At 43.1% G+C, this 25,821-nt stretch overlaps 1 protein-coding gene across 1 annotated transcript; it reads left to right on the top strand.

Moving 5' to 3' along the window:
* The first annotated feature begins 3,539 nt into the window (after positions 1–3,539).
* carmil1 (capping protein regulator and myosin 1 linker 1) lies at positions 3,540–25,816 on the top strand. Its single transcript, XM_026300284.1, is given in 38 exon segments — positions 3,540–3,559; positions 3,561–3,666; positions 7,693–7,743; positions 11,301–11,360; positions 11,584–11,705; positions 12,284–12,381; positions 12,570–12,640; positions 13,011–13,084; positions 13,291–13,366; positions 13,653–13,741; positions 13,947–14,041; positions 14,207–14,293; positions 14,386–14,489; positions 14,656–14,733; positions 15,081–15,157; positions 15,412–15,516; positions 15,910–15,979; positions 16,100–16,181; positions 16,266–16,365; positions 16,488–16,542; positions 16,753–16,925; positions 17,212–17,280; positions 17,382–17,475; positions 17,570–17,668; positions 17,756–17,884; positions 18,061–18,183; positions 18,261–18,436; positions 19,069–19,156; positions 19,231–19,398; positions 19,559–19,625; positions 20,045–20,298; positions 20,723–20,829; positions 21,050–21,605; positions 21,818–21,860; positions 22,151–22,348; positions 22,472–22,609; positions 23,529–23,687; positions 24,014–25,816. Coding segments are annotated over 38 exon segments (4,377 nt in total). The 3' UTR covers positions 24,130–25,816.
* Positions 25,817–25,821: the final 5 nt, after the last annotated feature.

Genomic DNA, 25,821 nt, shown 5'->3' with positions numbered 1-25,821 from the left:
TGAAAGGTGAAATATATCCTTTTAAAGGCAGTGCAGGTCGAAGTTACACCTACAAAGTCCCACCACCTTGCTAATTGTGTTTTGGAGAAATCACAGTGAGTTGCAGTTCAGGTAAATGGCCACCAGGTGTCGCAGTTGTCCCATGTTTAGCAGCTGAAAGAGCAGTTTTGTGTTTGGGGGTGTCGGGGGGTTACCACCGTAGGAAAGGAGGGATCGGTGTGTTTGTGAAGAAATGTGCTGGGCTAAACTAAAGTCCACACACCGACTGTCCTCCCATTCGGGTCTTGGTTTACACGGAAACCCAGGTCTTGCCCCTCCTGCCTCCTTCAGTGTAATGCACTGGGACTGTGCGTGTGTGTGTGTGCGCGCGCGTGTGCAGAGACGCAGCAATGGGTGCAGACTCTCGCAGTTAGGTAGGCTGGGTGTCGACAGGTAACCACAAGAAAGCGGGACTGCACCTTCACCGTACTTTCGGTCTTTTCCCCCGGCTGGACCAGCACCTTCCACCGCCGGTTTTCTTCTCGAGTTTCCCCGCTTGTCCTGCCCTCACAGCCGGACTGTACTTCGGTGTTTACCTCGGCAGACGAAATGTCGGAGGCAAAAACGGACATTAACAACGAACTGTTCGGTGAGTCCGACAGCTGGTCTGGGCCAGGCTTGATCTTTTTAAACCAGCTGGGTTTATGAAGTTTGTTCCGTCTCCGCTTAGACTGGATCCTTTCTTGTTTTTTTGTTGTTGTTTTTTTTAATCATGAGATGAAATAACTGCAGACTGGAAATAAACTCACAAAGGAACATCACCAAACTACTTTAAAACAGGATTATTGGTATATCAGTGTCTTTTAAGAGAATCTGGTCACATTATAATTTGTATTTGAACAGTGCTCAGGTATAATTGAGATGAACACACCTGGTTTAACTCTTGCAGTATTGTAGAAATGTAAATTCCTCATTAAACCTAATAATCACGGCTTATTTAGTACAAACACTCTGTCCGTACTCATATAGGAATATGATTATTCTTCCTGATCATAACCTGCATTTAATGTCGGAGTAATCGCTTGTTTGAATGTTTTTCCTTGTCAGTAGTTATTTTCATGCCTTGGGGCCTAATCTGGCTACCTGAGAGTTTCTCTGCCACTTCCTTATCTGAGGCAGGCCAGAGAAAAGGCTTTGGGAAAGGGGTGTGTCCCGTGAAATTCCTTTGGATTGTGAGATACTATCACCACAGACTGCGTGGATGACTGACTGTTTAAAAAAAAAAAAAAGAAGCAAAAACTGTAAATTACTGCTGTTCTGCTGCAGGAAGTGAACTGACTTTGGAGCTTATACAGACCAGAATATCTGCACTGTTTAGGGTAGTTGAGGTTAGTTCAGGTGTCACCTTTGTATGTTGGTATTTTTGATATTTTGGGTCACCGTGTGTAAATGCAGCGACAAATACAACCTTAAAACTGAAAGAAAAAAATCCAGTTCTTGTATTAATTTAGAAACCTAAAGCAAAGTCAGTGCTGGCTGTTGAGGCTGACTCACAACCCCGTGCTCCCTGTTACAGCATCTACAGCCCAGCCTCACACAGTGTCACTGGACTCTGATGAATGGGGCTTTTTGTTGCCAGCTCCTGCGGTTGGTTTTGATAGGACAGACAGACTCGATGCTGCTCCTCTTGAGTAATTGCAAACTCAGAGAAGAGGTTATCAGAGCTGTGCTTGTGAAGTAACCACAGAGAAGTTTGGAAAATGAGGATAGTAAGGGATCACAAAGCTGGAACCAGAAAACATTTTGAAAAAATAACTTCAAATCAGTCACCAAAGTAGTTCTTAATTATGTGCTCAGTGACAATTTAATCCGCTTATTGGTTCAACTCAGCTGTGATCAATATGTGAAAGCACATGTTGAAACGGGTCAGTCATAGTTGTAAGCTTCCAGAGGTTTATCAGATGAATCTGCAGCTGCTGCCATCTTTACAAAGCTATTTAGCTTTAACTCATTGTTTAGTGGCCAAACTATGACTTTCCAGCTTTGGTTCACAGTGACTGCTCCCATAAAGCTTTCAGCCACAGCACACCTCTGTTTTCAGTGGAAAAAGCTGTAAAAAACCAATGTCCACAACCTGCTCAGCATCCGACAGTCAGAGACCAGCTGGTGAACATAGTGGAGCATTAAGCAGCTAAAGAACCAGAGGTTTCCCTCAGGAGGTGGTGGAGACCAAACTCAGAGCTCAAACTGAGGGATCACTAGGCTGAGACTCAGCTCCACATGGATCAGAAGGTTGGTCTGCAGTTGCTGGGGTGTAAAATAAGAAACAGGGACAACTATGTTAAGTGTTTATACAGATTCCAGGTATAGTGTTAAAAATCAGACTCAGGCATATTCTACATAATATTCCATATGATGGAACGATGCTGATTGGAATATTTCTCTTGTAGCAAATGGAAGAGCTTTATTTTATGTGGACGTCAGACCAGTGTAGAAAACTCTGAGTAATAAAGTGTTAAAGCAGTTAACTGAAAAGAGGAACAGGCACGAAGTCAGATTAAACATGTCGCTGGTTATTACTGCTACTCCATGGGGAACTCATTGTGTTTATATGAGTGAGTCCATGTGTTTCTGATCAGCGTCCACGCTGCTTCGTACTCTGTTTTCATCTTCTTGATTTCGTCATGTGTCTGAGCACAGACACAAAGGCAGGCCCACTCACTTTTTTTGTCTTTCTCAACATCCCTTGGGTCTTTTCTGTCAGTTACTTACTCTTCTCCCCTTCTTTCTTTATCTGCCCACCATTTTTGACTGAAATAGAAGGATATCCCTTACAACACCCATCCATCCATCCATTCTCTATATGGCTTAGTCCAATTCAAGGTCACATTGGGCTGCAGCCATTCACAGCTGACACTGGGTGAGTGTGACAGCGGACTCCATCATGGTGGACTCATGGCGAATACTGTAAATATTGTCTGAACACCAGCGGGTTCCTGTGATACCTTGTATTAAAATGGGGATTTTAAATTTGCAGTGACAAACATCCAATGAAGTTTTTTTAGTAGAGACTTCTCTGCGGTCTGCAGAGCTGGGGTGTGTCATGTTGTAATGATTAATAGTCATGATGGACAAAAGGTACAGGGCTGATGTTGACACATACTAGAATTTTCCTGTCTCAACAATAAGTTACAACAGATGCAGCTAATCCTAAATCTAAATTTAATCTAGTCTAAGTCTAACCTCAATTCGATTTAAAGCTGTTGAAATGAGCTTTGAGACATTTTGAGGAATTAACTGTTGCCTGAACAGATTTTTGCTTCACATGGTTTCATGTGTTTCCAAAAAAGGTTTTTGCATTTAGTGTGTTATACACCATAAACTAATTCCACTTCTGTAAACCCCTCACAATGATGCTTGGAACAGTGAAGATGTTTCATTCAGCCCTTGGCAGCGTCTGAAGCTGTGGCCACCAGTTCTGTTTCTGGGGCAGCTCTCTCAAATATGACTGTAGGAAGTTGTAACCAGATGCAGCCAGATGTTGTGGAGTTAATTGTCTGATGTCAGGTGACCTTTCTGTCTGTTGCAGAGAGCGTGCGCGAGGCAGTGGGTCGGAGGGTGAAGCTGATCCTGAGGAGCAATGTCCAGCTGGAGGTCAAAGGTGACAAAGTGGAGAACAGAGTGCTGGTAAGTGGCAGCTGTTTGCTTTGTTTACAGTGATTCAGAATGCGTATGGACTCAGCTTTTGTTTGTGCACTGCTTGGTCTTCAGTCCTTGAATGTTAAAAGAACTGGGGTTGACCTGGAAAATGGTTTTTGGTTTTTCAGTTGTGATTTTTAAACAGACATCACTTCCAGGTCTTAAAATTTTCCCCTCTCATCCCTGTAACTTCAGTAGGGCTGGCTTCCAGAATAAAGGTGGTCGGACAGTTGAAGGAAGAATTTTATTGTTCCTAAGACAAAAACATCCAGTGATTTGTGTTGGTGTGGGCATGTTGCTGCAGGTACCTGTGTGAAGACACAGTAACATATGAACCAGGAAGTGCTGGTTAAAGGTTTAGGAGGCCTTGAGGCAAAATTTTTATTTCCTGGAACGTTATTATTACCGAAGAAATGTATCTCCTCCATCGTAACGCTGGTGTGGTAATTAGCACAATGCAGCAACACATCCACAACAACACACTGAAGACAGCCCTAAGCTAACAAGAAACTCTTTTCTTTGACTTATATAATCAGCATACTGTCAGTTTGGCCCAGTAGCTACAGAAATAGTTCTATAACCCTAATGCCCCAGTTTGGATCTTCTGTTGGACATACATAGATGTTCTGCTGACCCTGATCTCTGACCACTGTTGCACTGATTCGTTCTCCAGTTGAACGTAAATGTTTACCGGACTCTGAAATTCCTTCTGTTTGTTTTGTCTCCTTTTTGTGTGAGATAATATCTGAATATGAATCTTAAGTAAGATTTCAAAATAAAGTGTCAGAATGACCGATAGAAGTGGCATGAATGATAAAAGCAGATGGGATATGTATTTTATAGTGAAGTCTACAGTCCAAAGACACAGAGAAACTGACTTTATTGCAGGTTTATTTTCCCTCAGACAACCTTCTGCGATGTTACCATGTGTTCCCAAGTGAGTTTTTGGTCCATCTGAACGGCTGCATGTGGTTGTTAAATGTTTTGAATGACTGCGGCTTCAGCAGCTCAGTCTGAGAGGAGCAGCTGCTGTGAGTCCTGAGCTTCTTCCCTGTTTTCCTCTGAAGCTCCACAGTCACAAAGCTTTTAAATAAGTCCTGGGCACTGTCTTGCTACTGTTTTGGACTCTTAGTACACACACAAGACCTCATTCATAATTTTTTTTTTTTTTATATGTGTTCCCAACCACAACATTTCTGCTCTAACCTACTGATGTTACAGAAAATTGATAAATCCAATTAGCTTGTATATTAAAGTATCATCAGGTGAGTATCCAGTTACAGCAAAATGGCCAGAAATACGTGAACACACAAATAACACAGCTATACGTGGTTGTTGTACACATTGTGTCAAAGCCCCTACTTCTCTGAAAAGACTTCACAAAACTGTGGAACCTGGATCCAGGAATTTGCTCCAGTTCAGCCACAGGAACATAAGGTGCCAGTCAGTGTTTAGTTCATCCCTAAGGTTTGTGTGCTGAGCAGTGATGTTTGATTAGTGGCTCTACATTACCTGTAGCTGTGAGTGTGAATGCCACTGTTTGTTCACGTCAGTGCTGCTGACACAGTACGTTGAATGACCAAATGTGTGGCCCAGACCATAAATAACAGCTTCAGATCACAAAGGCACAATATCTCATGGACAGTGGTGTTCACAGAGAACTTGTAGGTTCCTGTCAGATCCAGTTGGCCAAACCACCAGCTAATGCTGCAACATGTTTGGGAACAAATGCAGACATACTGAGTAGGACTGCAGTTGCTAAATCAGGAAGTGTGGGGTAAATGTGAACTGATCCTCTGCCTGTTCCAGGTGCTGCAAATATAAATTCTGTAAATTTAACGAAACACTTTGTGTAAGTATAAGACAGCGTTGGAGATACAATGCAACAGGAGCAGGCTACATCTCTTCTATCTGTTGTTGTTGGAATCAGAGTCCCACAGCCAAGAAAGAGCTGCATGTTACTGTGGCAGGTTATCTGGTTTCATGTACCTCCAGGCATGTGAGTTCACCGCTGTGCTATGTGTGAGTGTGAAAACCTAAAAACAAAGGCTTCATGAACATTAGGAGTCAAACCTGGAGCCTTCTGGTTACAGCTCCCCCCATCGCCCCGTCCCACAAGAAGGCAGAAAGTGCAATTAACACATTTTTTAAACATATTTCTCCACCATTGACCACATACCACGGTGCTGAAAATGTGGCTGCTGCTCCTGTCAGGACTTGACTGAAGCAGCTCAATCCCAGCCACAGGGTGTTGGGACACACACACACACACACACACACACACACACCACATTCCACAGCTGTAGATCAGCAGATTACAAAGCCATGCTGTAATTTCTTAAAATAAGGCAAAATACAATAAATGTTTGTTTGATGCTAATGTGCCAGGCAGGTTTGGCCTTATATGTGGAAATACCGGTTAAGTACAGATTGTTTCCTGAAACATATGAAATGAAAAGAGAGGAGAAAATCTGTGAAGAAGGCAATCTGCTGTAAAGTGAGTCTGAGCCAAAACCTAAAGTGAACTCAGCTGACAACCCTCCACAGTTTAAAAAGACAGTAATGTTCAGTATGAGGAGTAAAAAGTGATGATGTGGCTGTGATGGTTGAACACTGCACCTGGATGTCAAGTTGAATTATAACACCTTAACAAGCAGTTAGATGAAAAAATATCTAAATGATCTTGACTAACCAAGGACAGATCAGTTTTACATAAAATGTTTGCACAGAGTAAACAGATTATCACTTTAGGAAAACAAAACAAAATAAACAGTTATGTCAGACAAGTTTATTTCTCAGCCGTAAACCTTCCTGCTCAGTGGTCACAATTAAAAAATAAACTGATTTGATGGCTCCGTCTGAAGATTATTTATGTGGAATGTTTATTTAAACACAGCATTTGTATTTTTTCTTCTTCGATTATAACAAGTATCCCCGTCACATCCTATCAAACTACATTTCAACATGTTATTCAGAAAGAAGCAGTGTCTTTTGGGTAATGCTTTGATTGACAGCCTGGCTGCAGCTCACTTACTCCACCTAAGCCTCATCCCTATTGTCCAAATTAGTTTTTTCTTGTTGCTTCAGTAAGTCACAAAAATGACTGTAAACAATAAACCGGGGCTCTCTCTGTCTGTAGTGTCAGTAATAAGTGCCTGAATAATGAAACTGGCACTGTTACTGGTCTGTTACTGGTCTGTGTTCTGTTATTCACTCTGACCATGTGGACTCACCTGTGGTCACTGAACTGGAACCTTTATGACTGGAAACACAGCCCCTCCACACACACACACACACACACACGCTGAGTGCTGTTGATCGGAGAGGATTGCGTGTCTTATTGAGCTCTGACGTGACCTGGAGTGACCTCTCTGATCCAGGACAGGGTTTTTACAGTACATACAACAGCTGACTCTGCCTCCTGCTAACTGTGGCTCGCTTTCCCTCCCTCGCTTTTTCCTTTAATTTCTTTAAAGTTGCTGCAGTGAAAATGTGGTAACAAGGACCATTTACCTTGCATCATTTCCAACCATAACTCAGCAAACATCTCACACACTTGGGATGAAAATAAGCTTCTAATTTGGGTGGTTAGAAAACAAACTGACTGAGCGAGTGGAGTCAGTGTGTGCTCGCTCTGCCAGGACAGAAGTTCAGCATGTGCTGAAAGATATTATATATTATTATCCTACTCAGTGAAAAACTGTCCAGAGGCCAAGACCTCTGCCAGTTTTTCTACAAGTGGAAACAGACAAAGCTGCTAAGAGAAAAGAGCAGAGGAGAACCACCTGACCTGGTCATATGTTTTCAGTTTTAATCTTCATATCGTACTGTCTTTAGGGCTAATAGATTTTAATTCTTCTTTATGGAGCAGCTGCTTCTTGGAATGTACAGTGTCCAGCCCTGTGAACCCCTCAGAAGGTCAGAGTTTGGTTTCTCTGCCTCTCAGCCATGGGGATATTAATTTGTAGGTGTTCAGTGAGAAGTTGTCTGACTGGTGTCTGTCTCTGTCCTCAGGCCTTGGCGTCACATCGAGCTTATCTGCTGACAGCACGGGTCCCTTCCAAGGTTAGTAAATCTGACTGTGTCTGAATTCAGTCCTGCGGCAACTATCGGATGAATTGCTGTGAGATTTGGCTCCGAGCTTCATGTCCCACTCAGGATGGTCTGCAGTAAATCTGGTGATCTTCAGCTGCACTTTGTGTTTTGTCTTAATTAGCAAGTGTTAGCATGCTAAAATGCTAATCTAAGATCCTGCTGGACGTAAATGTGCTAGCAGTGTCATTGTGTGCATGTTAGCATACAGACATTAGTTACTGTTATCTGCTACGAAACCTTTGGCCTTTCTTTGTGCTGATGGCATCAGGCCACATTGATTCAGTAAGCAACGTGTGTGTGTGTGTGTGTGTGTGCGTTGATGGTAATTTATTGAACATATTAAGCCTTTTCATTTAATATCTGTTGCAGATGTTGTGACAAAGTACTTTACTAATCTCTGTTTTTATTCCTCATGTCATAAACCCAGATTAGTGCTCTCTGTGTTTCTTCCTCTCCTTCTTCCCTCCTGTTTATTGGACTAAATATTAGTCTTTACTCTTCACTCTCTCATACTCCTGCTTTTCCTCATGTCTCTCAGCCCAGATGAAAACAGGCCCCACTGTATTGAGATAATTGACAGTTTTACCCACAATGCAGCTGCGAGGATAGCCTGTGGGAAAGGAAAACAGTGCAAGGAAGAAGAGTTCAACCTGGAGGGTGAAAAAGACAGAGAGAGAAAAACATGCCAGAGCAAAGTAAAGATTTTAGCAAACACAGAACACCTCTCACATTTCGCCTCAGTCCTGTAGCTGTCAACTTACTCGTTTTAAGCTTTCATAAGCTACTTTAGAAACTCTGGGTGTTTATTATTGAAGAGAGAAGTGAACCGATGGTTAAACACAGTTCTAAAATTACTGATGCTGTTTTCTTTTTCTCAGCCTCTATTTTTGTTCTTCTCTGGTAACCCTCCAGTTTTTTTTGGGGGGGGGCTTCTTACTAATGACTGTGTGAATCAGGCCAGACAACATAAATAATTTGGAAACTGGACTCTGGAGTTTGCTCATAGTGAAACTAACTGAATATTGGGAAAGTTGTGTTGGGATGTCAGATGCAAAATGTTCATCCTGTTAATGTGCCTGAAACACAGAAAATCAATTGTGTTGATTCCTCACAGCTCACTGATTAGTGTCAGGTTTAAGGTACAGCCTTATTTTCTGTTAGCAGGGAGAATCAACAGTTAACACATCCCACAACAATGGACGGAGTGGAGAACTTTGGACAGATTGGAATAAGAGGAGCTCATTGTGTGGCCTCCAATGAAGAAACCTGCATGTTTTCAGTTAACTTAAACCAAGTTATACTTTGTGTGTTTGTGTTTCTGTGCAAATATCTCTGGCTAAAACTTTACCTGTCTGTAACAGTAAGTCATCGTGTACACAAAACTAGACCTGCCCCAGTTCCTGATCATTTAAAATGAATGGAAAGATGAGCTACTGAGCTAATTCTCACCACATACCATACTCCCTAGAAGTTTTAAAGAGTTTATAAAAACTATTTATCACATTTAAAGGTGCAGTGTGACCAATTTCCAATGATCAGTTAGCAGTGGAATGTTTTCCTTATCACCTGAAAGTAAGAATTGTGTTTGCTTTAGCTTAGAATGAGACTTTTATATCTACACAGGGAGCAGGTCCCCTTTCATGGAGGATGCCATGTCTCTACAGTAGCCCAGAATGGACAAACCAAATACTGGCTCCATAGAGGGAACAGCTAGCTAATGTTTGCAATAAAAAGCAGTAAAATTTGCTGTATTACAGAGTTTGATTTGTAGTTCTCCAAAGTAAATAGTATAAGTTCAATTTCCTAATATGTGGCTATCTAGTAACCTCATTGCTCAACATATTGCTACTCGACCAAAGGTCATAGTGTCACCATCTATGACCTTTGGTGGCTCTGACGGCCCCTGCAGGTCACCACTACATGCCTCTAAAATCTGTGTCTGCACTGCGTCTTTAGGCTTCCCTGTACTGTGGATTTCAAAAATATCACTGAACAAAGTCTGCCAGCTGACCCCTGATCTGTTGTTCCAGAATGGCCCAGTGGTTTTTGTAGCTGAGTGAGTGAGACAGAGGCTGGTTTGTTCCTCGGCGTGTCCTGTCCCAGCAGAGAGAGAAAAAAGACAATGGAGGAATTTAACAGCTGGCAAGGAAAGGAGGGGAGGGGGCACCGTCTCTCTGTGCCCTCTCTCACGCCCACTCTCTCTTCCTCTTTCTTTCTCTTGTGCTTTTCTATTTTTCCCCCTTCGTCTCTGCAGTTTTGCACTTTTGATTTTCTCTTTTTCATAACTTACTGTTCCTCAGTCTCTTTCTAGCACATAGATAAAAGTCCAACCCCCCATCACTCTTCATCCCACTGTTCCTGTCTTTTCTATCTCTTCTTCTGTAGCTCACAATCTATAATCTCACAATCTATAATCTAATCATCTCCCTCTTCTTTCAGATTTCATTTTCTGTTTTGTAGCTTTCACTGTTTCTTCCCCCTCCCACTCTCAACCTCTTTGGCAGTGAGTTCAGAGTCCACTACTGTATTATTTTTACTTTCTGTCTCTCTGGACTCAGAGGGAAGTGTGTGTGTGTGTGTGTGTGTGTGTGTGTGTGTGTGTGTGTGTGTGTGTGTGTTTGTGTGTGTGTGTGTGTGTGGGACTTTATCCCAGACATTTGTTCTGCAGACTGTTTGTAGGTTTTGTTTTTACAAACCGATCTGTGAATTTCTCCGATTTTTTTCCTAGTCCAGGGGTTTTTGGGGGTTTCTAGTGTTGTCTGCCTTCTTATCAGTGTGTGTATATGTCACTGTTTCTGATTAAATCAATAGGACCGATTCAGACTGCGCAGGCTTGGCAGTCACATGTGCATATTTCATCACAACCTCATTAAATTAATCTCCCACTGAAAATGTAAATCACATGCTATAGTTTTCAAAGTTATTGTGACATAATAATCTGTCCTGTGTTTAGCTCTCGTCTCTACTGCAAAACAAGTGGGAGCTTGGCGAGTTAGGATTAATTTTAGCTTTTGCATGACAGAAGTATGTGGACACCAAAGCATTGCATACAGATGTGATGAGCATAATCTGCTGCTATAGCAGCCTCCATGACTGTGGGCTGATCTTGCACCAGATGTGCTTTCCACAGCTGCAGCAGCACTACGCAGGTCCAACACTAACTCTGGACGATTAGACTCTGCTCTGTTTGTTAAGACACTGATGATGTCTGTGGCCTATCACCTCCATCTGTTAAATTCAGTTGTAGCTCTGAGACTGTCTGTTGATTATGGAGTATGAGCAACATCCGGTCACCCATGGGTGCACAAGTCAGTCAGATTTGTGCTTTTAAACTTTACCTAGGGAAAATCCTTGGGTCCCTAGAAAGAGGCAAGTCAGCACATTTATCAGCACATTGTGGGGTGTGTTCTCCTTTCCATCTGTGATTTGTTGAAGCAAGTAAAAGCTACTAGGCTGTTTGTGTGTTTTCCCAAAGCTCAACAGGGTGTCCTGGTATTTCATCATCTGTGTGTTGTTGCCTCTTTCAGGTTGAGCAGTCCTTCAGTTACCTGGATATCCAGGGACTCAGCAGCAATAAGCCCACTCAGGTACCAACATAAAGCACTAATTTGACCATCCTTTAAAATCTGCTTCATTTTTAAGGTGGTTTAAACTCTGGCTGGCTGCTCTCTGTTTAGAACAGGTCAAATGAATATGTCCTCATCCAGATTAATGGAAACCAAAACACAGTAACAGCATATCGTGTCTGTTTTGGATCCTCTCAGCAGCTTTGTGAGTCATTCATTTTATGATCCTTTATGTGCCCTGCAGTTGGTGCTGGAGCATGAGCGCGGTCCGTGGAGCCTCCGCCTGGGCTCGGTGGAGGAAGTGGACGAGGTGATCACTCACGTCGGCAGCTGTCTGCAGCGGATCTGCCCCGCGGTCTCACCTGTGTAGGTACCACACAGCCAGTGTAAAGAAGAGCTAGAAAGAAAAACCACAAATGATTTACATGGTCATTCAGTTGCTTATAAAAGAGCCTTTGAATGTTTATTAAATTCAAAGCTCATTTTATTTTATTCAAACTTTTATTGTTTTTGGGGTTTGGTGCTTTGCACAGTGGACAATTAAATGTAGAAAGTTCACAGGTTGTTATGACTGGAGAGCGTTTTTACCGTCTGATTAATGTTGATTGTACAGAAGCTCTGGAACTGAAAACATATCGCACACTTAAACTGAATGATCAAAATAAGGAGAGCATTTTGCAGTAGTGTGGTAGTCTGTGCAGTGTTAACTTGATCACAGATAAGGTAAGATAAGATATTATTTTCTTTATCAATTGTATGTCTGAGAGTTAACACTGCTATTTACAGTGTCTGCAGTTTGCTGTCATACTACAAATAAAAGCAGCTAACTGAAATATATAGAGATGCATGTGAGAGGAGAACACACATCAGGTTTCACTAAAGTGAGTTTTTCCTTCTGTCTCCATCCGTCACTCTGTTCCTCCCTCCCTCTGTCTGTAAGGAAGGAAGGTGATGAAGAAGGTGAGTGTGAAGCCTCCTGAGAGGATGGTGGCGCTTCAGACCATGTGGGACGAACAGAGCTCAGCTGACCTGGGACCCTGTGGTGAGTCAGCCTCCAAATGTTGACAACGTGCACATCCTCCTTTATTAGTTCATCAGTTCTCGTCTCCTCACGTCTTTTCCTCACATTTTACCTTGTTGGGGCTAAGATGTGAGGAAAAGATGCAAGTTGGATCGGCCCAGTAAGTCCAGTGAAATGTTGTAAGTTGTAATCGTGTGACTCCATTTCAGGGGGTTTCTCCCATCAGTACTGGTGTGTGTGTGATTACCTGGGGCTGCCGTACAGAGAGGAGGTCCAGTGGGTCAGTGCTGCAAACTGGAATCATTATTTTGCTGCTGCTGTTTCTTTATCTCTCTGCTTTTTCTTCTTCTGTCCAATTTATCATCAGCAGCTTTATCCACTTCTTGTTTTTGTCTGCTGCTTTAACAAACCTTACCTCTGTATAGTTGAAGCTTTTTCTCCCTTCCATTTCATATTTGTTTTGCAGTTTGGCCTTCTGTTGCTTCCCCATGCCATCACTTTTCTACATTTTGTCTTTAAGAACTTGTCTCACCTGCTCAAGATTACATCTGTTTTCCACAATCTGTGTTTCAGTTGTCTTTTCCCTTCTGCCACTGCTGTAAATATCCTCTGCCTGTTCCACCTGACACTGATTTCTTCATCTCCTCCAGGACGTGGACACCATCTATCTCACTCAGGACACCAGAGAACTCAACTTGCAGGACTTTATTCACTTGGAGAACAGGTACACACATGTATTTATCATAGAGTGTGTGAGTTTTTAACAAAAACAAAGGTCAGATATTGAAAACGGGATGTGATGTTCTAGTCTGTTGAATATGTGTTCGATGGTGTCACTGATGTTGTGTTTGATTGGTTTGATTTGATCACCATGAGTAACTTTAATTACTGCTCTGCTGTATCTGTAAACATTTTTGATTTTTCCTGCAGAGACCTGGTGGCGATCATCGCAGCTCTGGAGTATAACCAGTGGTTCACCAAAATCTCCATTAAAGACTACAAACTGGTACCATCATCAGTCCAATTTAATTGAGAAAATCTAATCCGTCTGGTTAAAAAAATAAATAAATAAAAATGACAGCACAGACTGTTTCATATGGGGCTTTTGTGTCCTTGCATGGATTTCTTAGTTTTTATTTATTTTTTTTTACAAAAGTCTTACATGCTGCATGAACTATGACCTTCCATCAGTAAAACATAAGAATCATAAGAGGCTGAATCTGTTTGTGCTTCCTGGTAACTTCACTGCTGTGACATGACATTAAAGAGCCGTGTGTGTCTTCACCCTCCAGTCGACTGACGTGTGCGACCAGATCCTGAGAGTGGTGGCTCGGTCCGGCCGGCTGGAAGAGCTGGTACTGGACAACGCTGGACTCCGAAGGTCAGAGGTCAAATGAAAGAACTGATGTCAGAAGTCAGATTTTCCTATTCAGGCGTTTGAAATATTTTACTCTTCATGTGACACAGTCTTATTTTTGTATATTAAAATGAGGTTTGCTAGTTTGTTGATTGTGAGAGAGGAAAGATGTTACGGAGTTTGTAATACACTCCATCATATTTTGTTTTGTGCTCTTTCCCTTGTTCAGTGACTTTGCTCAGAAACTGGCCAGCGCCCTGTCACAAAACCCTGCGTCCACACTACACACACTCAACCTGAGCAACAACTCCCTAGAGGACAAAGGTTAAAATATTTGATTCTCGTGCACACCCCTTTAATAAAGTTGGACATAATTTGCACTGACAACACATTTGCACTTTAACACTTTTGGCGATATGCGCCCTCTGGTGGAGAAGAGGGTCACCATAAAGTCTGGAAACCTCAATGACTGTGTGTTGTTTTCTGCAGGTGCTGCTGCTTTGAGCGCTCAATTCACCAAACTGCCCATGGGCCTAAAGCACCTGTACCTGTCCAGGACGTCCATGTCTCCTAAAGGTCAATACATCTTTACAAACAGAGATGTAGTAATGCATCATTAACATGCTGAGTTATTTTTTCAGAAGAGGGTATTTGTCTTATTTGTGCAGGGGTGAACAGCCTTTGCCAGGCTCTCTGTGCCAACCCGGTTGTTGCGTCCACCCTCTCCCACCTCGACCTGTCGGGAAATTCTCTCAGAGGCGACGACCTGCTGGTACACGGCCACCTCCTTCTCTCAACACAACTCCACAGTTCATTAAAGCTTATCAGACAACACTGGACACATTTACTGGCAGACAGGACTCCGTTAGTGCTGCAGCAGTGTAGAGATTGAAGGACTTCACAAACAGAGAAGGACCAATGTGCTTTTGTCTTCACAGAATCTGCACAATTTCCTGAGTCACCCAAACTGTCTGCAGACTCTGGATCTGTCCAACAGTGACTGCTCACTGGAGCAGGTAAAACTTACAAACCATGGTGTACGCTGACACAAGACTTAGGGAAGTTGAATTAAAGTGTAAAATTTAACAAAGAAAAATATCAAGTTTGAACATGCAGCATTTTTTTCAGTAACAAATCAAAGATCTGAAATTATAAACTGGAAAGTTCAACTTAACTGGAAAGTAAATGTAACCAAGTCCAAGTTGTAGTAGTTAGTTTTTGTGTCTGCACTAAATCTTAGTCAGAAAAGTCAGTAATAATAATAGTTTCTATATTCCTCTGTGCAGTGGTCTAAACGTTCGGTCAGAGGTCTGTTTTTTCTGCAGTGTGAGCATCTGCTGAAGTTCAGTTCTGTGTTTTCTAGGTGTGTACGTCTCTGCTTAGAGGATCTTTGAAGCATCTTTCTGTGCTCAACATGGCAAAGACTGTCTTTTCTCACAGGCAAGATGTGAATCATACAGTTAACTGCACTTTAACAGAACTCATACACACTAATATTACAATACTATATGACAACTATAGAATAACAAGAGTAAGTGGATTTTGGAGAAAGTATTCTTCATTTAGTAGTGGTCATTGATTAAAGCTCAGCTCTCAGACTTTCCATGACCATAAAACTCTTTTAATTCTTTTTTTTTTTAAAATGTAATTTGCGTCTAGTCAGTGAAACAGAGTTTGGGATATTATCTCTCCAGGAAGTGCAAAGAAATCCCTTCATCCTTCAAGCAGTTCTTCAGCTGTGCTCAGGCTCTGAGCTCAGTCAATCTGTCAGGAACCAGGCTGCCTCTGGAAGCTCTGAAGTAAGAAAACACACCCCAGAGTCAAATCACACAGCAATTAGACAGCACAGAGATCTTCCATCAGGAGACAATGAATCACTGCAAACAGCAGTCTGAGGATCAGTGTGATGCCTCAAACCAGAGCTGCATAAAATTCATCTTCATTTCTTAGTGTTTTGCCTGTAAGTATGAATGAATAAAATAGGTAAAGCGCCAAGTGGTAAGTTGGAGAAATGAAATCACTGGAGTCCAGTTTTTTACATTTAAAAATATTACAGGTCATATTTTAGATGAGTGTGGAAGTTGACTCTGGATCTCTAACCCATAAAAAAACGCCTCCAGGGGAAAGTATTTTCTCTTAAATGGCAGCTGCTACACTGACAGTCTGATCAGTCGGTGCTTTTCTGCTGGCAGGGCGTTGTTGTTGGGGCTCGGCTGCAACCCAAACCTCAGTGACGTGTCTCTGGATCTCAGCTGCTGTGAGGTAAACACACCATGACACTGATTCAGTTCAAACAAAGGCATCAATCTACAGACTGAAACTGGGATTTGGAAAATGTACAACAGTTATGGATGTTGTGTATATGTGCATTTTTGCTCTTAGTTGCGTTCGGGCGGTGCCCAGATCCTGGAAGGTTGCGTAGCTGAAATCCCCAACATCTCCAGTCTTGACATTTCTGACAACGGTGGGGACATTTTAGACCTGAAACATTTTAGGTGACAATGTTTTTGACCGTGACTCATTCATGTTTCTGTTCTGTGCTGCTCAGGTCTGGACATGGATCTGATGACTCTGCTGGTCTGGCTGGCCAAGAACCGCTCCATCAGGCACCTTTCACTGGGCAAGAACTTCAACAACATCAAATCCAAGTGGGTGAAGCAGAACGTTTTAGTGCTTTCTTTGGATTAGTTTGTATTAATAATAGAATTATTCAGAGTCATTTCGTTTAATTCCTCCCTCACATTTTAACTACCTACTAATTCTTCTCCAGAAATGTGGCTCAGGTCCTGGACAACCTGGTTCACATGATTCAGGAGGAGGAATCAGTGAGTGAAGCTTTACGTCGTCACACAATCATGATCCTAATTGGATCCAGCTTTTCTTTGAGGTCACTCATAGCAGTGTATGAGTAATGCTGTCTGCCTGCCTGTTAGATTTTAATTCATCATCACTATCACCTGCTGGAACAGTAGCTAGGTGTTTTAGACATCCAGTAAACAAATCTAAAGCCCTTCTGCTCTTTTGCTCCTCTGCAGCCGCTGACCTCACTGTCGCTGGCAGATTCCAAGCTGAAGGCCGACCTCTCCATCGTCCTCAACGCTCTGGGCAGCAACACGTCTCTGACCAAACTGGACATCAGTGGAAACGCCATGGGAGACATGGGGGCCAAGATGCTGGCCAAAGCCCTGCAGATCAACACCAAACTCAGGTGCACAAGGAAACAGGGCTGGGACTCAACTACAGGGGTCGACTTTTATAGGAAACTATTTGTGTTTGAAACTTTTAGAACCTAGTGCAAAATAGTGTTTGTATTTACCACCATAGAAATATGGTGAAGAAAACTGTCCACCTACTAAACATAATGTAGTAGCAGTGGTGGTGGACGTTTCCTAAAGAAAGCAGTAACTGTCTCTGTCAGAAAACCTCAAAATGACTAAAAACAGCAAATCCTGTTCTATTAAATCTAGTTCTGTCTCCCATGTGTGTGTCTGCAGGACGATAACGTGGGACAGAAACAACATCAGCCCTCAGGGTCTGCAGGACGTCGCTGCTGCTCTGGAGAAGTGAGTATGAAGCTGACTGATTCAAGGCGAAACCAGAGCCCTGCTCTTCTGTTTCAGTAGCTTGACACATTTAGGATGTGTTAAATTTCTCTCTGTGTCAGAAACTACACCATTCGCTTCATGCCTGTTCCCATCATGGATGCTGCTCAGGCACTGAAGGCGAACCCTGAGAAGACAGAGGACGCCTTACTCAAGGTCACCGCTCTTTTTCCTTTTCAGTATGGCTGAATGTAGATTTTTGACACATGGTTAACGGACTGATTACTGAGAGCCTTGTTTTGTGCTGCAGCTGGAGCAGTACCTGCTGAGGAACCACGAGACACGTAAATACCTGCAGGAGCAGGCGTACAGGCTGCAGCAGGGAATAGTCGCCACAACCACACAGCAGGCAGGCTCAGCCACACACACAGTTTTCAGATTCTTGGCTTAATTATTGCTGAATTCTGACCTCTGACCTTTCTGTGCCCCTGTATAGATGGTGGATATCATGTGTGTGAAGGTGCAGGATCACCTGAACTCTCTAAGGTTCACAGAGATCGGCTCAGTTCTGGAGGACGTGAAGGTGGCGGAGAACCTCATGAAGGACGCCAGGAACTCCAAGACAGTAAGAACTATAGCTGGTTAACACAGGAGATCACTTACACTGTGATACTTATTAAACCTACTGGCAAACTGAAAGTGTGTGCACATAATGCCACAAAAATACTTGGAGATAAAACTCACTCTGACTGATTTTCTGTTTCTCCCTTTATTTTCTTCGTACTTCATTTAACCCTGCAGCTGCTCCCCGGCCTGTACCACCTGAGGAATGGGGGGTCAAGAGGCGCATGTATTGGAGCCATTCAGGACAAGCTGGAGTCGATGGCAGGGGAGGTGGCCAGAGTGATGGACGAGCAGCTGCAGGTGCTGAGCTGAACACACAGGAAGATAATGAGAGTTCGAACTGAAATACAATGTGAGGTTTAACTCGTCCCCTGCAGACGATGCTGGTGTCCATGGTGGACGCTGCTGAGAGTCTGTGTCCTCACGTGATGAAGAGGAGCGGCCTTCGTCAGGAGCTGCTGAAGGCTGGGGCAGGGAGGATGACTGTGCCCCGCAGCTTCGTCACCACCACGCTGCTGGAGCAGTCGGGTGTCGACATCATCAACAAGATCAGGTCTGATCTGCTGAGTGTGTGTGTGTGTGTGTTTACCAGGCTAGTTTATACTAAGCTTCATCAGGTCTTTGGTTGGTTAGTTGTGGTTATAGTTATGGTTGTTGAGAGTGGTATTTCTGGGAGAGCCACTGACTTCAAGGTAATAAATACATTTTGTTGTACAGATATCAATAAAGTGCTTCAGTAACCAGCTGGATTTCTGTGATGTCCCTGTAACCTGGAAACTGACATTGTCGTAATGTCTTTAAAAATATCTGCTGGTTTCTTTCCTCCAGTTTGTTTCGATGGGAGAGCCTACTAAAATCTAAAAGTCAGTGTACTTGATTAACAGTATTGATTTATGGGGGTCTAACAGTTAAAGGTAGTCTCAGTCCTGGCTGAAGAGTCATGTGATTAAACAAGCAGCCACAATGTCCAGTGTTGTTGGGCTTATTCAGAACTTGAATCTTACACACGTTTGATCTGGTTCAGTTTCTTTTACACAATGTACCAACACTTGGGAATCACAGTCTGACACGTAGCCTCTTAATTTGACTGTTTGGTCACATTTATTCAGAAAGAGACATGCACTTCTGTCTTATGTGTGTTGTGCTCTGTGTTTTTTGTGCGTCTTGCTTTTTCTTTCTTTACAGTGAAGTAAAACTCAGCATGGCATCACTTCTGTCGGATCGAATCGTGGATGAGATTCTGGAGTCTCTGTCCAAGTCACAGCACACACTGGTTAGTGTCCTCTCTGCCTCACTGTCTGTTTCTCTGTCTCTTTTTCTGTTTATTCATCCTCCTCCTGTTTTCAGGCCGACCACCTGGTCAGAAAAGGTCAACCTCTGCTGCATCAGGGGCCTCACGTGGAGATGGAAGTCCTGGATGAGATGACTCTGCAGCCAGAGAACCGCGATCAGGAGAAGAACCAAAGCCATGACAAGGACCGGAAACATGTGTTGGAGGATATGGACTCCTGCATGGTAGAACCGCACGTGTGATGAGATCTAAAAATTTAATAAAGACAGTAGATCAGTCTGATACTGCGTCATCATCATCATTGTCATCTTTGCAAAGTTCAGCACAACTTTTAAAAGTCCAGAATCTCTACATGTGAAAATACAAAACCTGTTTTGCTCTTAGATGACTCCTAAATCCAAGAGGAAGAGTATTCTGGTCAGGATGTTGCGGCCCGTTTCTGTGGCTTTTGGTGAGTGACATGAAAATCAACCAGTGTCAGAAACCACTTGATATGGCAGCTGCTCACTAAGCACCTTCATATATCATGGTTAAATCTTAATTATATTTTATCATAACAATAATTTTACTGTCTGACTACTTCATATCATTTAATCCATGTTATTCTACAGATAATCAGGGATACCTAATGAGGGGTTTTCTATTAAGAAAGGACAATACCCTGTTAGTTTTTAATAGAAATGATAAAAAAGTCATGGTTGGTTAGACGACATGCAGTGAAGAAAAGGATAAATGTGATGGCAAACCATGTAACTACAAATTTAGAAATGCCAGATTTTTAAAAATTGCTGCTGACTTGCAGGAGATCAACATCAGGCTGTCCTAAATTTGACTTTTCCCACATGGTTTGATGCCTTCTGTGCCCAACAGAGATGGAGTTTGACCTGGACAAGGCTCTAGAGGAGGTTCCTATCCATGTTGAAGACCCGCCTCTTCCCTCTCCTCCCTCACAGCCATTGGACAGAATGTCAGCCTACTATAGAGACCTCCCCTCTCCTCCTGCTTCACCGGACAGGCAGTCTGTCTATCTGGGTGAGCTGCCACCTGTGGAGCACTTGATGCTGGAGCATCACACCAAACTGCGACCAAAACCCAAGAAGAGGACAAAGCCCAGCAGACAGCCTGTAAGTTCCTGTCAGGGAATAACATTTTTAATACCAGCGCAAGGGCATCATTTCTTTATTCACATGAACCATATGGTCTAAATCTATTACCAGCAAAATTAAACGTTTTGTCCTGAAATACCCAAGAAAAAATGAGTAATTTGTTAATTTAGTGTGAAATTGTATCTGCGTTCAGTAGATTGGGGCATTGTTCCAGTACTTTTGATGGTTTTAAACCTTGATTTTATTTGGAAAAACAATTAAATGAAATAATTAAATTATTTCCATCATATTACATTAGTGCCATTAAGTGACAAAATTTGACTTGATAATGATAAAGGTGGTGCAGCTAATTCTGCTGTTTAGGTTGTTATAAGTGCTTATAAGATCTGTTGCTAAATGGTATAACGGAGTCTCATCTTCTCTGTTTTATTCCTGCCATCAGAGGGAGACCATCGTGCCACAGGAGGCCGAGCAGAACAGCATCATGGGAAAGCTAGATGAGGGTCTGGATGACTTCTTTTCCAAGAAAGTCATTAAACTTAGCTTCAAGTGAGAGTCATGCTTCAAACTGCTTTAAGATGTTGACGTGCACAGAACATTAAAGACAGATTTTTCTCCTGTTTCCTTCCAACATTTGATGCTATTTATATAAAATAAATGACAACAGATAATCTCATAAATAAGTGAGAACTTGAAATACAGTCATGTGTGACTGTGTTTCTATTGGCTTGCATGGCTGAATAAAAGAATAATATTTTCTGATCTCCAGACTTCCCTCTGTCAGAGGTCCGTCCTCCAGCACGCAAGAATCAGCAGATAAAAAACGTGAGTCCAGGAAGAGCGGTTTCTTTAACCTCATCAAATCTCGGACTTCCCGCTCAGAGAAAAACCATGGACCTGCTTCCATCACTCCACCACACTCTGCTTCTTCCACCACCTCTCCACCTTCTTCGTCCATTGGCCCAGGGACTCATGAGACAACGCCGACGTCCCCCACTTCGCTCACAAAAAACCCTGCTTTAGTGGTGGAGCCCCTTCCGGAGCTCCACAGGGATCAATCCAATGACCACATGGATTCTGAGATGGAGGCCTCACCAGCTGTGGCTGAGAAGGAGGAGCAGAAGAACGTGGAGAAGGAGCATGTTGAGAAGAAGAACCATGTGGAGAAGAATGAGAACACAGAAAAGACAGAGAACCTGGAGAAGAAGGAAAAAATTGAGAGAAAAGAGCAACCCCAAAAACCTCGACATATTGGGATTCCTGTGATGGGAATGGACCTTCTGGCTGAGATGAAGGCCAGACAGGAAAAAATGGCTATAAAGAAGGTAGGTCACTATCTATAGTACTAAGAAACTGTAAACGACTGAAAAAAGAGGTGTGGTTTTGAATAACTCATTCACTTACTGCAGTAAATTATACTCTGTACTGCAATACAATATACTCTGTCAGTAACCGATGTGAACGTAAGTCGGAAGAATATGTGACGTCCTACTTTGTATTTTACATAATAAAGTGATGTCTCTGCGTCTGGTTTCAGGCTGAGTCGTCATTGTTAGTGGACAAGGTGGACGCTAACAAAGGTGAGTTTCTTTGACATCCTGTTACCTGAAGGTTAAACTGTGACATTACCCAGACTCCTTTGTGTCAGCTGTTTGTCTCAATGAATAACGGGCAGCTTTCTGAAACTCTTCCAAAGACTAATGGAAAACAGCAGAAGTTCCAGTGGAACTCCAATCTGGACACCATAATGACTAGAACCTTTCTTAATGATCACCGGCGTCTAGAAAAACTCGAGTGCCCATCCATTACAGCTCGTCTCTCGTCAAAGTCAGGCTGGTGATCTTTTCTAAAGTCTGTAATTTGCCTGCAGCCAAGTCCGATGTGCATCCTGTTGTCCCTGCTGACGCTGATGAGTCCAGGCCAGAGCCAACTCCAAGATTCAAACCAACAGGTGTCACCGTCAAACCGGCCCCGGCCCAGGCCTCCAAACATCCAGCGGGTAGTGGGGCCCACACCTCTGCTCCCACCAGTCCAACCAGTCCCAGGCCCAGCAGCACTCATGTCCATGGTAGGCGAGGACTGGGATCAGACAGCCGGCTGTTTCAAAATGTCTTTATTTAATCTCTTTCTCTGAGAGTCTGTACAGAGAAACAGTTAATTCGTTCATGTTCTATTGATCTCTGCTTCTCAGACGACTCTGCTGAGGCTTCGGTCGGCAGCTCATCCACTAAAGGACCCCTTCCTGCTCCTCGCCTGAAGAGGGCGCCATCAGAGCAGGAGAGAGAGAGCACGAGCAGCAACCCTGCAGGACCCCAGTCTCCACTGCAATGTTGGTATCTGCGTTTGACCTTCAGAACCATGGCACTGGTGAAAACAAACAGATTTTCCAGAATGAGAGTCTGAGAGTCTAAAAGCACCAGAAAGACAAAACCCCCTCGAGGTCACACAGGCCTGGTTCTGGATGTTTCCCTCTTTAGATGTTTTAGTTAACTGAATGTTGTATGAGTCACTGTGTCCTGTGAGCTGAAAATATAACACTCAGTGTGGCAGGTGACAACTCGTTTAATGAACCCTTTCAAGGCCATACTGGACGCCTCCACACACACACACACACACACACACACACACACAGTACATGTGAAGCAAAGATCCATTACACTTAAAGCAGATGTATTCCCAGCCTGTAGTTGACATGTCCAAGTGTCAGTGTGTGGGGTGGGGGTTTGTGGCTTAACACTTGACTTGTAATTAACGCGTACAGGGACTCGGTGTTTTTCCTTAAAAAGGCTTTTCTTCTATGTAATCAAAAAGGCAAGTTGTCTTTTGCGTTGTGGTGTGAAAAGATGTGTTTGTAAAATCAAAGAGACAAGAAAAAAAGGTCATTTACACCCTGAGCAGGTGTTTTTCCACAGCTCTCACTAACCGAGGCAGTTACATGATCACATGTGCAGTGGGAGGATTTGCTAAATAAAAACTATTTTATGCTATTTGAGCCTTAATTTTATGTCTTGAGCTGAAAATGGATTAAACACAGATTCAAAATCCTACAAAATTCAAATCAGACCATCAAGGAAAAAACTGATTAAGAGATTTCATGTGTATAAAAACCAGGGACAAACAATATGCCCAGTTTTTATTTTTCAACACCATTTTTCTTTTTCTTTCTTTTCTACTGACTTCATTGTTTTGTGTTGTTGTTGTCCTGCTGTCAGTGCGGATCAGTTTCCTCATGACTCTTGTTCCTCCAGGTGACGTTTCTAGGGACGGTGGCGACACGTTCGACCCGCCCAGTGAGGCTGCAGAGTCCGGGACCAGTGGCAGACAGTGGTCGTCCCTCAAGAGTTCAGCCAGCCCTCCTCCTGCCGGGGAGGACAACCGAGAGCGCACCAAGTCCCTCCCCATCTACGGTTCGAATGATCACACTTCTGTCTCTGCATGTTCGCCTGAAAGTAGCAGCATTTACAGTCGCACATCACATAGAACTTAAATCATCTGTTTTCATGATGTCCACGACTGAACCTGCTTCTCATGGACTCAGGCACTTTGAGATTTCCTCTTTCTGACCTTCTGAGCTTTGTCCTGGTTCCAGTGTGGGCCTGTTATTGTTCTGGATTCTAGATCAGCAACAGGGTCTTTTTTTCTTTATCAACATCACTCGTCCCAGTTCTTCTCAGTTTGACGTTTGTGTTTTCAGAACTCTAGCAGTTTCTTACATGTATTTCTTTTCTCTCAGTGCGGCCTCCATCTCCTGCAGACACAGACCTCAGTCCGGCTGAGGACGAGTTTCCAGCTCCAGCTGCTGACGACGAATCTGAGGACGAATCCGGTGATGAGGCTCCTTCAGTCTGATACCAAGACATCCACAGATTCTGCTCGACTGTCCTTTCTAATCCAAAGAAGCATTAAAGGAGGGGGGTCAGAGACAGCAGAGACAGTGGACAATGTTTTTTACAGTTCCTGATGACGCTCATGTCAAGTACAGGGGACACTGTTGCTCTCAGCTCCCTGACCTTGGATCAGTCCCAGCTGTGGATACCAAACCAACTCCATCACAGCTATTAGAGCCTAATAGCTCTGATAGAAGCCTAAAGACCCGAGCAGATGGTTTTATCTGCTGCTAAGACAATCTGTGGCTGCTACAGCCAGATCCAGCTAGAAAAGGCTCCTTTAGTCCAGTGAGTCTGTCTAAGAAGGTCCAGTTATGTTTTACTGTGCTGATGTCCTGCAGGCTGGTTAGTCGGTGAACTGGTCAGGACCTAAGAAACACCAAGTGTGGGAGCAGCTGTAGCAGAAATGTCCTGCAACAAAATGAAGCTGAAATCTTCTACTTTTGATCTTGCAAAGGTCAAAGTGAGAGCTAACGATGCTAACCTGGCTAGTTACAACTGCTGAGGCATCATGTCAGTGCAGCAGAGATGATGTGGAATTAAAATCAGTGCAGGTTTTACAATCAGTTGTGTTTTTAATGAAATGCCTTCAATCAGCATTTCCTGTATCCACCATTAGAATCCAGTCCAAGTAGCTTCTCTCCAGTTTCCTCACTGTGGACGGTGACTGGTATTTCAACACATAGTCTCACTGCATGCAGCTGTTTCTCTAACCTGAGATTCTCCTCTGGAGTTAGGAAAGTCCCCTTTAAATGTAGAAACCCCTTTGAAAAAATGAAATTGAATGTATGAGGCTAGAAGTTAATATTGAGATTTTAGTTTTCACAGTCTGAGCTGCAGAAACACTGACTTTTAAATGTTGTTCAAGTTGCAGTGCTGACCCAAAAAACAATGAGAAACATTGAAAGATCCAAACTGGAGCTGAAAAGGGAGAAACAGTCTGTCATTCAGGATCATCAGTGCAACGACTGTGACTGTAAACGTGGGAACGTTTCCCATCATCCTGCACGGAGTGACCACAGCACAAACCTCAGTGAGTGGAGCCAATAAGGAGTTTTTCTGTTTTGACTCTTCCCTCTGAGGTTTAAATAAACCAGTGAGATTATCATCATGTCAGGAACTTCTGCACTTTGCTGCTCCCAACAGTCTCTAACACTCAGATCATTACTCAGCTGCTGTGTCTTCACAGAAAATGCCTTATTTTATACTGATAATCACTACTGCTGCACTTACACGCGTGTCTGTAAATACGTACTAACGTTTGTTATTGAGTCTGTTTATAGAACGAATGGGGTTTATATCAGTCAAATGTAGAAATGATGATCATTATCAGTGAAACGTGCTGTTGAATCAAAGGTTTTCATTCCTGTCGTCTGGTGATGGTTTATTTTTCATAAGTCCAGTGAAATCGTGTGTATTATTGTATATATGTCAGGTGACCTTACACGCTGTCATATCTTTCTGTATTTGTACATTTCCACCAATAAACACTGTTTTACTGGTCCCACCCCCCCACCCCCCACTCCTCCTCTGCTCCTCTGCTCCTCCCTCCCTTCATATACAGGCTGCTGGACGTCCTCTCCCTCATTCTGAGAGGAGACGTCTGAGGCTCAAATCAGATTAAACTTTGTCTTAGCGGATAACGCTCACCTCT

The sequence above is a fragment of the Mastacembelus armatus genome, chromosome 11, assembly GCF_900324485.2.
Source record: "Mastacembelus armatus chromosome 11, fMasArm1.2, whole genome shotgun sequence".
In the NCBI taxonomy this organism is placed as follows: Eukaryota; Metazoa; Chordata; class Actinopteri; order Synbranchiformes; family Mastacembelidae; genus Mastacembelus; species Mastacembelus armatus.
Note: the sequence above shows the minus strand (reverse complement) of the source record. Positions and strands in the feature narration are given on the sequence as shown.